The sequence below is a fragment of the Antechinus flavipes genome, chromosome 3 (assembly GCF_016432865.1).
Source record: "Antechinus flavipes isolate AdamAnt ecotype Samford, QLD, Australia chromosome 3, AdamAnt_v2, whole genome shotgun sequence".
Taxonomy (NCBI): Eukaryota; Metazoa; Chordata; class Mammalia; order Dasyuromorphia; family Dasyuridae; genus Antechinus; species Antechinus flavipes.
The window spans coordinates 322,154,651-322,171,824 of NC_067400.1; the positions used below are offsets into that span (position 1 = coordinate 322,154,651).

The window sequence follows — 17,174 nt, forward strand, 5'->3', positions numbered from 1 at the left end:
CTGAACTCTTTATCTTTTCCTTAAGTCTTCTTTTCCTAATTTCCCTGTTACGTAGAAGGTACCCTCCTCACCACTCACACAGGTTCAAAGTCTGTCATCCTTACTCTTACTCCACCTCCTCTACATATCTAATCTCTTGCCAACGCCTACTGATTCTAAATTCATTGCTACATTCATACTCTTTTTAAATGCCTCCTTTTCTTCTATGGCATTACCACCATCCTGGTTCATACCCTCATCACTTTCTGCCTGGACTATTATAATAGTCTTATGGTTGGTCTCTTCAAGTCTGTCCCCATTCTAGTCCATTCTCCAATCAATCAATCAATCAGCATTTATTAAGCACCTATTCTGTGCTAGGCATTGTGCTAAATGCTAGGGAAACAAAAAAGAAGTCCCCACCTCAAGAAACTTAGAATGGGGAGAAAACATGAAAACATCTGTAAAACAAGCTGTATATAAGCTAAATAGGAAATTAACAGATAAAGGTACAAGATTAAGAGGCTTTAGGGAAAGCTTTCCAGTGAAATATGGGATTTTATCTGGTACTTATAGGAAGACAGGAAATTCAATATTTGGAGTAGAGAAGGAAGAGTTCTAGACATGTGAAATAGCCAGAGAAAATGCCTACAGCCAAGGGATGGAGTGTTTTGTTCATGGAACAGCTAGGAGGGCCAGGGTCATGTGAGTGAAGAATATGTGTTGGGGAATAAGGTATAAAAAAAACTAGAAAGGTAGAAGGAGACTTAATTTTGAAGGACTTTGAATGTCATACAGAACATTTTATATGATGTTGAAGGTAATAGGGAGCCGCTGGAGTTTATTGAGTAGGGAAATGATATGGTCAAATCTACACTTTAGGAAAAATCACTTTAGTGGCTGAAGGGAGGATGGATTGGAATGGGGAGAGACTTGAAGTACTCAGACCTACCAGCAAGTGATAATCATTATGTGAGGAGATGAGGGCCTGTACTACATTGGTGATAATGTTAGAAGATTGAAGAGGCCATATTGGGAAAATGTTACAAAAGTAAAATCAAGAGGCCTTGGGAATATCTTGGATATCGAGACTGAGTGAGAGTAAGGAATCCAGGATATACTTCTAGGTTGTGAGTCTGAGGGACCGAGAGGATAGTATTGCCCTCTATAGTAATAGGAAAAGGTGGAGTGGGGAAGTTTTAAGGTAAATGACAATGAGGTCAGATTTGGACATGTTGTATTTTAGATGCTCAATGGATAATTCAGAAGTTTCTGAAGGACAGTTGGAGATGTGAGATTGGAAGTCAGGAGAGTGGGGCAGGAAAATCACAGAGAATCATAAGTAGTATAAAATGGTAATAAAATCCATGGGAGCTGATGAAGTCACCAAGGGAAGTGGTATAGAGGGAGGAGATGACCCAGGACAGAACTCTGAGGTACACCTGTGGTTAGAGGGATGATCTTGAGGAGAATCCAGCAAAAGACACAGGAGAGTGATCAGATATAGGTCAGAGGACCAGGAGAGAAGGATATTCCAAAAACCTAGAGAGAAGGCAGTATTGAGGAGGAAAGAGTGACCAATATGTCAAAGACTTCAGGGTTGTCAAATTGTCAAGTGAGAATTCAGAAAAAGACATTGGATGTGGCTTTTAAGAGATCATTAGGAACTTTGGACAGAACCATTTAAGTGGAATAAAAAGATAGGAAACCCAGACTGTTAATGAGGTAAGAAGAGAATAAGAGGAGAGGAAGTGGGGCTATTGATTATAGACATCCTTTTCCAAAAGTTTAACAAAAGGCAGAAGATTTATAGAACAATGATATAGGACAATAGCGATGGAAGGATCAGGTGAGGACTTTTTCAGGATGGGGGAGACATGGCATGTTTGTAGGCAGTAAAGAATGAGCCAGTAGACAAGAAGAGACTGAAAATAAGAGAGGAAAATAAATTGAGGGAGACAAGATGGAATGAAGTTGCTTGAGCAAAAAAGGATTCACCTAAACAAGGAGTAAGATCACCTCATAATGTGAAACAAGGGTGGAAGAGAATGTGGCAGAAGGCACCTGAGTAACAGAAGAGAAGAGGGAGAGGAGAGGAGAAGGGAATCATGGTAAATGAATTCATATGTTGTTGTTGTTGTTTTGTTTTTGTAAAATATGAGGCAAGATTCTCATCTGAGAGTGTGTGGGGAGGAAAGCTATGAGAGTTCTCATATCTGAATTCATGATCCTATTCTCTTGCTGTTGACATACTAAGAAAGCTAGAAAAGGTAGATTTAGGAAAGTTCTTAAGGACAAATGTCAAATACCAGCATGGTAGTGGAGCTCTGATAAGAATTGGAAAATGATGTCAAAATGTAGCTAGTACTTTCAGTAGAAAATATCATATTACCTAACTAAAGACAGCAAAGAAGATATAGTTCAATGCAATGTGAAAAACTAAAATATACTAGATATTCGCTTCAATTCAATAAACATTTATTAAATGCTTACTATATGTCAGGCATTTATGCTAAGCTGGTAGGGAGAGGGGAGGGCAAAAACAAATTTTAAGGAGCTCACAATCTAGGGGGAAAAAACGATATCCTTCTTGATTCCTTAATCAACAGTATAAAATGAAAGCTCAAAGATAAATATGGTACCAGAAGTCAAAGTAGTTCAAATAACAAAATTCATCAATAAAAAATTAATTATTTTAGAGATTGACAAACAAATTAGGGTAGAGAGAGAACTTTCAAAGAAGGAAGATGAAGATTTCTGGTCATCTATATCAGCATCCTATATCCCCATTATCATTTTTAAAAATAGGGAGAATGCACCCTTTCTCTTGACAGAGCAGATAGGTGAATAGAGTGCCAGGCCTAGAGTCAAAAAGAGTTATCTTTCTATGTTCAAATCTGGCCTCAGACACTTAGTAGTTGTGTAACCCTGAACAAGTCACTATTTGTGAAACCTGTTTGTGTCAGTTCCTCCTTTGTAAGAGCTGGAGAAGGAAATGGCAAACTATTGTAGTATCTTTGCCAAGAAAACCCGAAATGGGATCATGAAGACTCCGATGTGACTGAAAATGATTAAGCAACAATAAAATAACTTCTCTAGATGTGTATTTATTTATAAATTGTATTCATGCACATAATTCTACCTTTGGTTTACTTCATTACTTGGTTTTAATGATTGGCTAGATTGAAAAAGCTTACCTCACAAAGATAGCTCCAAGTGGAAAAATTACATTGTTGGTTGTACTTTTCATCTTCCCCAATGTCAATAAATTATTCTTGACTTTTTCTATTTTTAACAAATTGACCTAAAACTCAAGAACATTCTTCATTCATAATATTTCCAAATAATTTGGGAAATTATGTTTCAAGCTTTTAAAATGTGCGGATATGAGAGTTTTTACAGGTGACACACAGTTTTTGGCAATAAAATCTTGAACAATTTTATACAATCATAAATGTAGGGCTGGAAAAGACTTTAAAAATCTCTGTCTCCTCACTAACTCTGTTAAAACATTTCTAATAGAACAAACTATCAACCAACTCCCTAAGAAAAAATCCTCAGGACCAGATTGATTTACATGTGAATTCTACCAAACATTTAAAGAACAATTAACTCCAATGCTAAATAAACTATTTGAAAAAATAGGGATTGAAGGAGTCCTACCAAACTCCTTTTATGACACAGACATGGTACTGATACCTAAACCAGGTAGGTTGAAAACAGAGAAAGAAAATTATAGACCAATCTCCCTAATGAATATTGATGCTAAAATCTTAAATAAAATATTAGCAAAAAGATTACAGAAAATCATCCCCAGGATAATACACTATGACCAAGTAGGATTTATACCAGGAATGCAGGGCTGGTTCAATATTAGGAAAACTATTAGCATAATTGACTATATCAATAACCAACCAAACAAAGAAAAACCATATGATCATCTCAATAGATGCAGAAAAAGCATTTGATAAAATTCAACATCCATTCCTAATAAAAACACTTGAGAGCATAGGAATAAATGGACTTTTCCTTAAAATAGTCAGGAGCATATATTTAAAACCATCAGTAAGCATCATATGCAATGGGGAAAAACTGGAACCTTTCCCAGTAAGATCTGGAGTGAAGCAAGGTTGCCCACTATCACCATTATTATTCAATATCATATTAGAAATACTAGCCTCTGCAATAAGAGTCGAGAAAGATATTAAAGGAATTAGAGTAGGCAATAAGGAAACCAAACTATCACTCTTTGCAGACGATATGATGGTATACCTAGAAAACCCCAGAGATTCTACTAAAAAGCTATTAGAAATAATTCATAATTTTAGCAAAGTAGCTGGATACAAAATAAATCCCCATAAATCCTCAGCATTTTTATACATCACCAACAAAATCCAACAGCAAGAGATACAAAGAGAAATTCCATTCAGAATAACTGTTGATAGCATAAAATATTTGGGAATCTGTCTACCAAAGGAAAGTCAGGAATTATATGAGTAAAACATTTCTAAACTGTCATTTTCAAAATTTTCTCTTCATAGCACAAGGTTGGTTTTTCCCCATAAGTTTCTCACTTATTATTAAAATACTTAATTGTATTTAACATTCAAAATATCTCAAGAACTGGGCAAAAAAAAAAAAACTTACAGCAAAAGCCATTTTCCAAAAGATATTAATGAAATTCTCAATAAGTAAGCTATTAACTTACTATCAGTTCTCAAATAAAAAATCAAAAAACTATCAATTCTCAATAAGTAAACCAATAACAATTTTATTAAAGTTGCTTAAAATCAATGATAGGAGAAATGTGAATCAAATCAAGTCTGAGACTTCATCCCATATTTAGAAAATTGATAAAAAATGATAAAAAGAAAGAAAATAGTGTAAAGAGGTTCTTTAAAAACAAGACACAAGGGACCAATGCTGTGATATAAAATAATGGTAAAAATGTGGCTATTTAGGACCAGCAGATCATTATATACTTCAACAACAATACCATATGATGGCCATCTTCAGCAATGAGAGGAACCAAATCAGTTCCAATAGAGCAGTAAAGAACTGAACCAGCTACACCCAGCAAAAGAACTCTGGGAGATGACTATGAACAGTTACATAGAATTCCCAATCCCTCTATTTTTTGTCCGCCTGCATTTTTGATTTCCTTCACAGGCTAATAGTACGCTATTTCAAAGTCTGATTCTTTCTGTACAGCAAAATAACTGTTAAGACATGTATACTTATATTGTATTTAATTTATACTTTAACATATTTAACATGTATTGGTCAATCTACCATCTGGGGGAGGGGATGGGGGGAAGGAGGGGAAAAAGTGGAACAAAAGGTTTGGCAATTGTCAGTGCTGCATATAACCCATGCATATAACTTGTAAATAAAAAGCTATTAAAAAAAAAGTGGCTATTTCAAGTGATCCCTTTAGGAATTGCAAACAGGTCTCCTGAGTGAATTAGAAAGAAAATGCTGCCACAAAAGGAATAGTAATTACCCACCCTCTTTTTCCCTCCTCTGCTCCCCAACCTGATGACTTTTCAAAGTCAATTTAGTGAGTCCAGGAGGAAATTGGATTCAAAGAACAATTTGACTCCTCTTGAAACTTACAGATATAATAGATGTACAGAACTGAGGAAGGGGAAACCATAAGCAGGTAGAGGCAGTCACCACAAATAAAGGGACCTAGGAACAAGCAGTTTGAGCTCATTAGACAGGAAAATTGGCAGGACCAATGTTGTCTTTCTGGAAACTGCCTCTTCTCCCTGGCCTCCAGCTCCAAGAATGGATCCTAAGCTAGTAGTCCTGCACCTTCACTCCCTTTGGGCTTCCTCATGGAAGCTATAAGTTTTTCCCTTTGAGCATAGAACAAGTATGTTTCCCTTTATTTAATATTTACTTTTAAGCAGTGTTAACCACAGGCCATAGCTAGTCTATGTGTGCTTACAGGAAATCCAGATGAAAGGAGGCAGTGGAGTGGGGACCCTATCCAAAGAAGAGAAAGAGATAGATCTAACTGAGGTTTCAAAGCTTAAAAAGAGAGAAAATTACTGATCCATTAATACAACTATTGATCTGTCAAAGAAAATATCTCCCAACCAAAAATCTTGTCTCTCTTTTAGGGTCGGAATGAATATATTGCACATCTCAAAGACCAGCTGCAAGAGTTGAAGGCAAAAACTAATATGGAAAGTCGATATGTGAAGAAAAATACTGACTTGCAGATTGCTCAGACCCAGAAAAAATGCAACAAAGAAGAAGAGGTCTTGCTGGAAGAGATTGATGTAGGTTAAGTGTGTCCACATGAGCCAACTCAAATTAAAAACCCAATGTTTTGTAGACTCAGCCCACAAACAAGAGGGAGGGGGACACTGTTTCTTCTCTCAGCACCACACATACCTGAGCACAGAATGAGGCTTTGATTTGCAAACTTGAGAGCAGAAATATTAGAGGACTAGAACCAGAATCTCCTGCCCCTCTCTAAAGATGATGGAAGTTGGTTTATCTGCTTAATCATATTATCCTTATTTTATAAAACCACGCCAAAGTGTTGCTTGTTAGAACAGCCAGACAAGAGTCAGGGAGGTGGTACATCTCAGAAGTCAGGAGGAACTGAGTTCAAATTTGGCCCCAGACACTCACTAGCTATGTGACCCTGGGCAAGTACTTTAACCCTTGTTGCCTAAAAACAAACAAAAAAAACCCAAGCAGTTCTTATAACTTCTGTGGACCCTGCCAAGTTCATTAGGCTCTGCTTCGTTTTAATCTGCATATGTACAGATAGGAACTCCAGATGTAAGTCTCGGTGTCCATTCTGACGGGCACCACTGACATCACAGATGATATCTTAACTTGCCTGTGAGTTGGATTTAAGTGAGGTAGGGCTGTGCAGAATCCTCAGCTTCACTCTGTCTTTTAAATCATCAAAGTCCACTCATAGATCATGGACAAAAGTAGCCAAAGGGAAGGACCACAGTGCTGAAAAGAGGACAAGGATTAGTTGGGATTACATTGATTTCTTTTGAAAACCCGTAGAATAAGCATGTGACCCCTACAAAGAGAATGAAATTCAGTTGTGAGAGTGCTGATTTAGGTACTGCTGCTTACCTGATGTTTGATTTTCTAACATGATAGACATATCTCTTTCCCCTGGAGTTTAACATTTATTTCTATAGTTTGTGTGCTGTTATCAAAGCTTTAATCCCCTCTCTCTCTGATCCAAAATGGTATGGTGTGGCTTCACAAACTGACATCACTTTTCCACTCCTTTTCCTTTTTTCTTTCCATATCAGCAAAGCTACTATCCTTTTTGTTTTTGTTTTTCTTTAAGAGCCATTCCAACCTGTATTGGTAAGTCCTTGGTATTATGTAACTGAAATATGAGAAATTTACATAAAACCCTGCCCCATACCTATCCCCCTTTTCCCACCTAGAGCTTGTAATTTGCCAGTGAAAACTTGAGACATCTCCTTATCTATTCTACCCATAGAAATTGAGACTCAAAACTGATGAAGAGATTCGGGTCCACTTAGAAATTGAAAGCTTCCTCAAGAGAGAACAGCAGGTGAGTAGCTCAGCTGATTTAAATTAGGCTTTAAGTATACTAATTATAGACCAGGCAAGGCCTTTCAATTTTTTCTAAAATTAGAAGTTTATGTGATCAAACCAGCAGGAGCACGTCCAGAAGCCTTATTTAGATAATTATAGAGCAAATAACTGGGTTTATTAGCATATGGCTCAATCCCATCTACCTAGGGGAAAGACCCTTCATGGTGTAAGGTCGAGAAATTGAAGAATGACTGAGGAAATTGAGAAGTTTTGGAGGAGTCTCAGAAAAAGAATCACAGAATCTCAGCATTATCAGAGACCTCAGTTCAATCAGTATCTGAACAAGAATAGCCTCTAAAAGTGACTTGAGGACCTCTGGTGAGGAAAGAAACCAGTCACTTCCCAAGGCTGCTCATTGCACATTGGGGTATCTCTAATTGTTAGGAAGATTTCCCTTAGGCACCTCCTTGAATGTGTCTGGACTTTAATTTTCCTTGTAATTTGCCAGTGAAAACCTCAAACAAAATTAAAGTGTTAAACTGGATTACTTTGAAGAAAATCCCTTTCATCTCTAAATCCTATAATTTCTATAGCAATTCCCAATCTGCCACTTCTGTGCATTTGATTCTGACTTCTGGGGCCTCCTCCAGTAAATGATAACCCTATCCATACAAGAACATAGCTATCATTTCCAATCTCACCCCAAATAAGTGTTCTCTCTTCAAAAGCATACCCAGTTTTACCAGCTGATTCTGGCAACTGATATGGCATAATCTTTAAGTCCCTTTTCTTTGGATTTTTTTTCCCAGCTAGGGCAGTGCTGAGCACTGAACCTGGAGTCAAGAAGACCTGAGTTCAAATGTGGTCTCAGACTCTTCCTAACTGTGTGACCTTAATTCTGTCTGCCTCAGTTTTCTCATCTGTAAAGTGAACTGGAGAAGGAAATGGAAAACAATTCAAAGTCTCTGCCAAGAAAACCCCAGATGGGGTCACAGAGAACAGATATAACTCAACAACAACAAAGGTCTTTTGAGGTCATCTAATCCAGCTTCCTCATTTTACAGATGAGAAAATTGAGGCATAGGTAAAAGAAGAAACTTAACCAACAACTCATGCAGGGGAGAGAATAAGGCCAAGATTCAAATCCATATTCTATAATCCCAAATCTTTTAAACCCCCAGACTTTCCCCCCTCAGATATGAACTGCTAACTAGTTATGTCTCCCCCATTTTATATTTATAAAGGTAAGCTTTCTGAACTCATCTGTTAGGCTTTATATTTTTCCTATTAAATTTGGCTAAACATTCTAAATCCTATCAAGATCTGACATCTAATGTGTTCTGATCCCTCCTAGCTTTGTGTCATCTGAAAATTTGATAAACATATCCACTAAGTTCTTATTCCCTGAAGAAAATAGCCAATAGAAGAGAGCTAAGTCCAAACACAGAGCCCAAGAGCCCACTATCCATGAGTGGAAGGCCTCCTTTCAACTCAGCATTGAACCAATTATGAATACTTTTGGTTCTGTCCATGCAAACATTTTTGAATAAAATTTTCTTCTTTTTTTCCCATGTTTCAAAACTTCAAAATTATGTTTATTTCTAGAACCTATTATCTTGTGGATCCCACAGTGTTATTGTCTCTTCATATTTGTTTCCATTAGCAAGCACTCATTTTCTTTCTTTCTTTCTTTTTTTTTTCTTTTTTTTTTTTTTTACAATAATAGCTTTTTATTTTTCAACGTACATGCAATGGTAGTTTTCAATATTCACCCTTGGAATCTTGTGTTCCAAATTTTTCTCCCTCTATTCCCCTTCTCTCCCTCCCCCCAGGCAGCAAGTAATCTAATATATGTTAAGCATGTACTATACATATTTCCATAATTATCATGCGAAAAATCAGATCAAAAGGGGGGAAATGAGAAAGAAAAACTCAAGCAAGCAAACAATAACGATCGCAACACAAAAAGTGAAAAAGTGATCCACACTCAGTCCCCACAATCTTCTCTCTGGGTATGACTCTCTTCATCACAAGACCATGGAACTAGCCTGAATCACCTTGCTGTTGAGAAAAGTCACATCCATTACAGTTGATCATCACATAATCTTGTCATTGCCATGTACAATGATCTCCTGGTTCTACTTGTTTAATTCAGCATCAGTTCATGTAAGTCTCGCCAGTCCTCTCTGTATTCATCCTGCTGGTCATTCCTTACAGAACAATAATATTACATAACATTCATATACCACAATTTACTCAACCTTTCTCCAATTGATGGGCATCCATTCATTTTCCAGCTTCTGGCCACTACAAACAGGGCTGCCACAAACATTTTGGCACATACAAGTCCCTTTCCCTTCTTTAGTATCTCTTTGGGGTATAAGCCCAGTAGAAACACTGCTGGATCAAAGGGTATGCACAGTTTGATAGCCCTTTGGGCATGGTTCTAAGCACTTGTTTTCACTTTGTCCCAATGCTATGCTCCATTGGAAAAGAAAAAAAATAAAAATAAAAACCCTTGTAACAAATATGCATAGTCAAACAAAACAAATCTCCAAACAAATGGACTCTTGTCTAGCCTATTTCTCTTTATATTTTCTGCAAGAATAGCACAAGAGATTTTGTCAAATCTTATCATGCAATCTAGAGGTAAACTATATCTATTGTATTTTCCTGGTCTACCAATGTAGTAACTTTGTCAAGGAAAAGAAATCAAGTCAATCTTTCATGACTTGATTTGGATTAAGCCCTGTTTTCCTTTTCTAGATACTCATTAACCATCCTTTTAATAATACAGTCGAGTATTTTACCAGGAATTAAATCAAGTTCACTGCTCTGTAATTTGGAGTCTCTAGTCTCTTATATTTTCTTTTGGAAAACTAGGACATTTTTCCTCCAGTCCTGTGGTACCTTTCCTGTTCTCTAAGATCATTCAGAAATTAATGGCATTATAGTAATTCATCTGCCAATTTTTTTTTTCAGTAACCTTTGATGTAGTTAATTGCAATGAACCAAAGAAGGATAAGGGCTCTGTTATTATCTTCTCACTTAAATCTTAGATTTCAACTCAAGATTAGTCATTTTTCTTCTTTCCTTCCCAGCCCAAAGTTCTTTATCCTTAGCAGAGAAAGCAGAAATACCGAAATTTATCAGGAATCCCTTCTCTGTTATTTATTATCCCATATGGCCTAAGGAGTGATTCCTTTACTTGTTCCTATTCTTCAATAGAATTGTTCTTTTTTTTTTTTTTTTTTTTTAAAGCTCAAATCCTTTTTTTGTTGTTTTTAGCATTCCTTACCAGCTCATTCCAAACTTTAGATCTACTGATACTATTCTTATAAACTCAGAATACAATTTTGCAATCACTGGTTTTTGGAATCTTGTACCCAGAGAGCTATAAAATTCAAGATTTATTTCATCAGTTCTTTTATTTATTTGTTTGTTTGTTTGTTTGTTTGTGAGGGGGAGGGGCAGTTGGGGTTGTGACTTGACCAGGGAACACAGCTAATAACAGTTATTTTCTCCAGACTTTTAGCCCATCTCCTCCTTAAAATGCTTTATAAAAATAAGGCTCCCTTTTCCTTTTTTTTTTTTTTTTAAACTCAATAGGAGATTAAATGTCTTGCCCAGAAGTACACAGCTAGCCAGTGTTTGAGGTCAGATTTGAATTTAAGTGCTCCTAACCCCAGGACCAATGCTCTATCCATTGAGCTATCTAGCTGCCCCTTTTCTTATAATGATCCTCTCCAAACATTCTTGTCACATGATGTCTCTTTGCCATTATAATTTCTTCCCTTCTTTCAAATGTCCCTGGAAAATTTTTGTTAATAGTGTCTATCTTCCTATGACTGTGTGGCCAACAGAATCAGTCCAGTGTCCAATTTGTGGGAATCAATTTCTTTGGCTCAAAAGGACATGATACAATATTGGTTATCTTAAGTCCTAATACTCCCTCCAACCCTCAAATAACAGGATAGTTCTGACATTTCCTCTTCGGCATTTGACTTGCTACATATTGAAACCAAGGATATAACATTGAATCATACAATTGAGCCTTTTAAACAGTGTCCTAAAATTTAGATGTTAGAATAGGGAGGAAGAAGGGTGCTCCTAACACAGATTAATTTTCTCTCCTTTTTTTCCCCCTGAGGCAATTGGGGTTAAGTGACTTGCCCAGGGTCACACAGCCAGGAAGTGTTAAGTGAGGTCAGATTTGTACCCAGGTCCTCCTGACTTAAGGGCTGGTGCTGTATCCACTGTGCCACCTAGCTGCCCCAATTTCTCTTTTTTTAAAAATATATTTTATTTCATTAAATATTTCCCCAAATTCATGATTTATTAATAAAGCATAAAAGTATAAGCAAATCCGGAGAACAAATTATAGTTTACCTCTCAGATCTGTGGAGAAGGAAGAAATTTATGGCCAAAGAAGAACTAGAGTACATTATAAAATACAAAATGGATAATTTTGATTATATTACATTAAAAATGTTTTATACAAACAAAACCAGTGCAGACAAGATTAGATTCCCTTCCCAGAAAACTGGGGGAAAAATGTATATCCACAAATTCTGATAAAGGCCTTATTTCTAAATATATAGCAAATTGACTCAAATTTATAAGAATACAAGTGGTCAAAGGATATGTACAGATAATTTTCAGATGAAATGAAAACCATTTCTAGTTATATGAAAAGATGTCTTAAATCACTATTAATCAAAGAAATGCAAATTAGGTACCACTACACAATCCTCAAATTGGCTAAAATGACAGGAAAAAATGTTGGAGAGAATGTGGGAAAACTGCAACATTGTTGGTGGATTGTAAACTGATGGCAAACTCTGGAGAGCAATTGGAACTATGCCCAAAGGGCTATCAAACTGTGCATACTCTTTGATCCAGCAGTATCTCTACTGGGCCTGTATCCCAAAGAGATCATAAAGGAGGGAAAGGGACCTACAGATACAAAAATGTTTGTGGCAGCCCTCTTTTTAGTGGCCAGAAACTGGAAATTGAGTGGCTGCCCATCAGTTGAAGAATGGCTGAAAAAGTTATGGTATGTGAATGTTATGGAATATTATTGTTCTGTAAGAAATGACCACCAGGAGGATTCAGAAAGGCCTGGAGAGCCTTTTTTTTTTTTTTTTTTGATGCTAAGTGAAATGAACAGAACCAGGAGATCATTGCTCACAGCAACTAGAAGATTATGCGATGATCAATTCTGATGGACTTGGCTCTTTTCAACAATGAGGTGATTAAGGCCAGTTCCAATAGACTTGTGATGGAAAGAGACATCTGCACCCAGAGAGAGGACTGTGGGAACCGAGTATGGATCACAACATAATCTTTTAACCTTTTTTGTTGTTGTTTGCTTGTTTTTTGTTTTCTTTCTCATTTTTTCTTTTTAATCTGATTTTTCTTGGGCAGCATGATAATTGTGGAAAATGTATAGAATTGCACATGTTTAATATTTATTGGATTACTTGCTGTCTAAGGGAAGAGATAGGAGAAGGGAGGGAGAAAAAATTTGGAACACAAGGCTTTGCAAGGATGAATGTTTGAAAACTATCTTTGCATATGTTTTAAAAATATTTTTATTACAATTTTTAAATATTTCCCAATTACATGTAAAATATTTAATAATCATTTAAAAAATTTTGAATTCCACATTCTCTTTCTCTCCTCAGAAGGCGCAAGCAATTTTATATTACATAAATATATAAAATCACATAAAACATATTTCCATATTAGCTAAACTGCTAAAGAAAACATGGGTAAAAGAAAAATCATAAGAAAAATAAAAATAAAAGAAAAAAACATATTTTAATCACCACTCAGAGTCCATCACTTCTCTCTCTGGAGGTGAATACTGTTTTTCATCATGGGTCCTTTAAATTTATCTCAGATCATTGTCTTGATGAGAGTAATTTAAGTATTTCACAGATTGCTCAAATTTCTTCCTATAATTTTGGACTAAAGATTTTTTTCTGAAATTGATCAAATTTCTTCCTATAATTTTAGACTACAGAATTTTTTCTGAAACTATTTTGAATACCTTGGAAATCCTAGCCTCATACTTGCTGAAATTAAAGAGATTTGAATTATATTAGTCTCAGGAATATTTTGAATTTGGTGGTCTTTATGCTGCATTTCCAATTTTCTATTACTTTCTTTACTCAGAATCTTTTTTTGTATTCTTCATTTTCTTCTTTGGTTCTTTTTTTTTTTTCAAACAGAAACTGGAAGAGAAGTTAGAGTACTGGATGGAAAAGTATGATAAAGACACAGAAGCAAAACAAAATGAACTGAATAGTCTTAAGTATGCAAGGACCAGTGACTTGGCAACCTTGCAGGATCTTGCTAAACAGGTGAGGAAGGAACAGGAGTTGTCCAAAAAGGCTTACAAACCATTACTCCAACTTAGCACAAACAGCTTTAGCTGTAATTGTCATTTGTACTCAGACTGAAGGCAGCCATTTCCTGGGAATATTTATATGTACAAAGATTCATCTTTTCCTTCTCCGGCAGAGCAGAGATAAGCTTTTTTGTCCATATTCATGCCTTTATCTCTTTTGCAGACTGATGCAAGATCTTGGACTTCTCCACTTTGAATAGAGCATCTTGGGAGTGAGGAAACCACTCTAGTTCTGGAATATTTTCTTGTGGTAGAGAGCTGGGGGAAGGGCTGGATAAGGAGGACAGGGGTTTTCTGTCACCTCACAGGTCATGGATCACTTTCACTTGCTTTAAATGGAATGAATAGAGCCAAAAAGAAAAATTCTGCTAATAATACATAGTCCTTCTGCATTTGGTGTGAAGCCGAGATAAGGATATGCCCAAGCTAAGGACAGAAGTTCAACTGCTTGAAGTACTTGTTTCAGCCAGACATTATTTTGATGTTCTGGGTTTTGTTTCAGTCTTAGTTTTTGTTTTTGAAAAAGATTTAGGCTTAGACTCTAATCTGAACTGATTCCTTAGATAGTTTTTGTTTCAAAAAATTCCAACAAACACAAATGGCCAGACACTGATTTCTGATTGTAAGATTTATCATTTAAAGTGTGATAGAGTTAAAATAACCTTACATGAAAAATTAATGAAAAACTGGTAGTTAACCATCATGGAGTGGTGCCAAGGGCGGGGTGGGGTGAAGACCCACATTCTGTCTCTTGTTCTGTGCCTTAGTGGTTGTATGACCTTAAGTGAAGGGAGTTTTAAAAAATGACTAAATATTTCCTATATGCCAAAAAGGATCCCTATTTGAAAGTAGTTGGATTATTAATATCAACCCTTGAAAAAATACCCAAACAAAAAGCTGCTATGAATTCTATAATGATTAGGGTGAATTTATGTTTTATTAATTAGAATAGTCAGCATAGTATAGTCAATGGAGAATTGGCCTTAGATCCAAGAAGGCATGTATTGTATCTGCAGTATATAGATTGAATAAGTCATTTAACTCTCAGTGAAGCTGATAATTCTCTAAGCCTGAGAAGAAGCTAATCTGTACTAGAAAAAGAAAAGTTCCACCAGAACTAATGAAATCAGAGGTCTGATCAGAAAACCCCCAACCTAACAGAATCTACATATATTTGAAAAGGAATTATTGAAGTGCTGAAAACATTATTTACTCAGGTTAGAGAAACTATATGTTGTCATTGAAGATCAGAACGACAGGAGTTGATATACTGATCTGGGGGCCCATGGCTGGCCTACATGTAGGCCAAGGGATCCACCTTCAGTTTCTTTGGTGTGTGATAGAATAGAATTGCTCTTTCCTAAACATTTTTGTAGGATGTGTTTGTTATTCTCCGGGAATAGTGATAAAAGTAACATGAAAATAAACAAAACATGGGCCCTGGAGGGAAGTTGGATTAGAGGCCTCCAAAATATCTCTAGTTATGCTGTTTCTAGTTATTCATAGAAAGAAGAATCAACCTTTGACAGAGCTAAAAATAGAACAACTTTGATCTGTTCTCAACATTCCAAGTTTGCTAGTGCAATTCCTTTTATAAAGCTTTGCAAGTAAAATGTCCTGTGACTTAATGCCACATAAGCCATTAAGGGTTAGGGACAGGGTTTGAACACAGGCCTTCTGGATCTAAAACATCATTTAAAGGTAGAGTTGATTTTTGGAAAGAGCCTAAATTCAGAGCTATATTTAATGAAAAAGGTAGATGATTAAACATATACAAACAGGGGAAAATTTCAAGGCTAAACTGTTTATATCCCTAAAGAGGAAAAAATATCTGTAATTCTTGCAAACTGAGGGAATGGTTGTGAATAGAGTCTGATGTGATAACATCAAAGAAAAAGACATTAAGGGGTGGGAAACAGTCTATCCTAGAAAAAGAGGAAAGAAAAAGTATAATGGGAAAATTACTTCACATGAAGAGGTACAAAAGACCTATTACAATCAAGGAAAAGTAAGGAAGGAGATAAGCATTGTCTGAAGCTTGATTTCTTCAATTTTGGCTTTGAGAAGGAATACCTTAATCATTCAGTTGAGTATAGAAATGTATCTAACCCTATAAAGAAGTAGAAGAAAGACAAACATATAACATTGTTAGTTTTTACAGATGAGATATAAACTAGAATGAGATATTTTCTCATGTGACTCATAATTTAGCTGTGAAGACATTTGCCAAAAGGAAGTCAGAAATGTTGAGAGTAATATCAATATAGGTATAATAAGTGTATAATGTGCCAAGGTTCTGCTATAAAGGACAACACTCAACCAGATAAGTTCTGGCATCTTTGTTAAATCATTTATATCACTATAAATAATTGTGTTCTTTGCTATTTTGCTCATTTACAAATGACCTCAAAGTTTTAATCAACATTCATTTAGTAAGTGCTATATGCCAAGCATTAAAAACTCAATTTGAAAAGTTTTGAAAATTAATTTAGAGAAAAAAACTTCAGTTTTATTCTATTCATAGTTCAGTTGTTCATGCAGTTCCAATATAAAGTTAATCCCTTAGATTGAATTCAACAAGCATTTTGGAACCATCTACTCCCTGCAAAGAATTATGCTTGGTACTAGAGACAAGACAGATATGACACTGAATCTGTTCTCTAGGAATTTTTGATCTAAGGAGGCAGGAAGGATATATATATATATATATTCAAATAGACTCTGCTAAGGAGAGTAAGACAAGTGTAAGACAGAGCAGCCAAAGTCCTGTGAGTAACATGAAAAGGGAGAGATCACTTTCAGTAGGGAGGATCAGGAAAAGTTTCATGGAGGAGATGTGGTCTTTGAGGTGGACCTATAAGATTGCAGGCTTAAACACTTGACTGTGGGAGCAGGAAGGAGAGCCTTTCTTCTGGGAAAGATGTGAGCATAGAAATGAGAGAAGTCATGGAGAAGGGGAGAGCTTCCATTGGCTAGAACACGGAGCAGTAAAGGATGAAATGGGATAGAACGGTAAGGAGAATTTAGGTTGTAGAGAGCCTTGGATGGAGAGTTAGTAATCTGCACTGTATTTGAATCAAGCAACGAGAAGCCACTGGAGGTTTTTTAAATAGAAGAATCTGTTCATTGGGAAGATTGTTCAAATAGCATTGTGAATAGTTTGGAGAGGCAATAGCCTTGAGCTAGGGAGATCAGGAAGTGACTGCAACATTGTAATAGTCTAGGT

General features: G+C 36.1%; 1 protein-coding gene across 3 annotated transcripts in view; it reads left to right on the forward strand.

Annotated features, from left to right (window-relative positions):
- Window positions 1–17,174, forward strand: part of IQCG (IQ motif containing G) — a 68,866-nt gene that overhangs the window by 45,557 nt on the left and 6,135 nt on the right. For all 3 annotated transcript variants that reach the window (XM_051985497.1, XM_051985494.1, XM_051985496.1), the window contains 3 exons: window positions 6,108–6,269; window positions 7,475–7,549; window positions 13,770–13,901. In XM_051985497.1, the coding sequence (XP_051841457.1) occupies window positions 6,108–6,269; window positions 7,475–7,549; window positions 13,770–13,901 (369 nt within the window). The remainder of the gene's footprint in view (window positions 1–6,107; window positions 6,270–7,474; window positions 7,550–13,769; window positions 13,902–17,174) is intronic.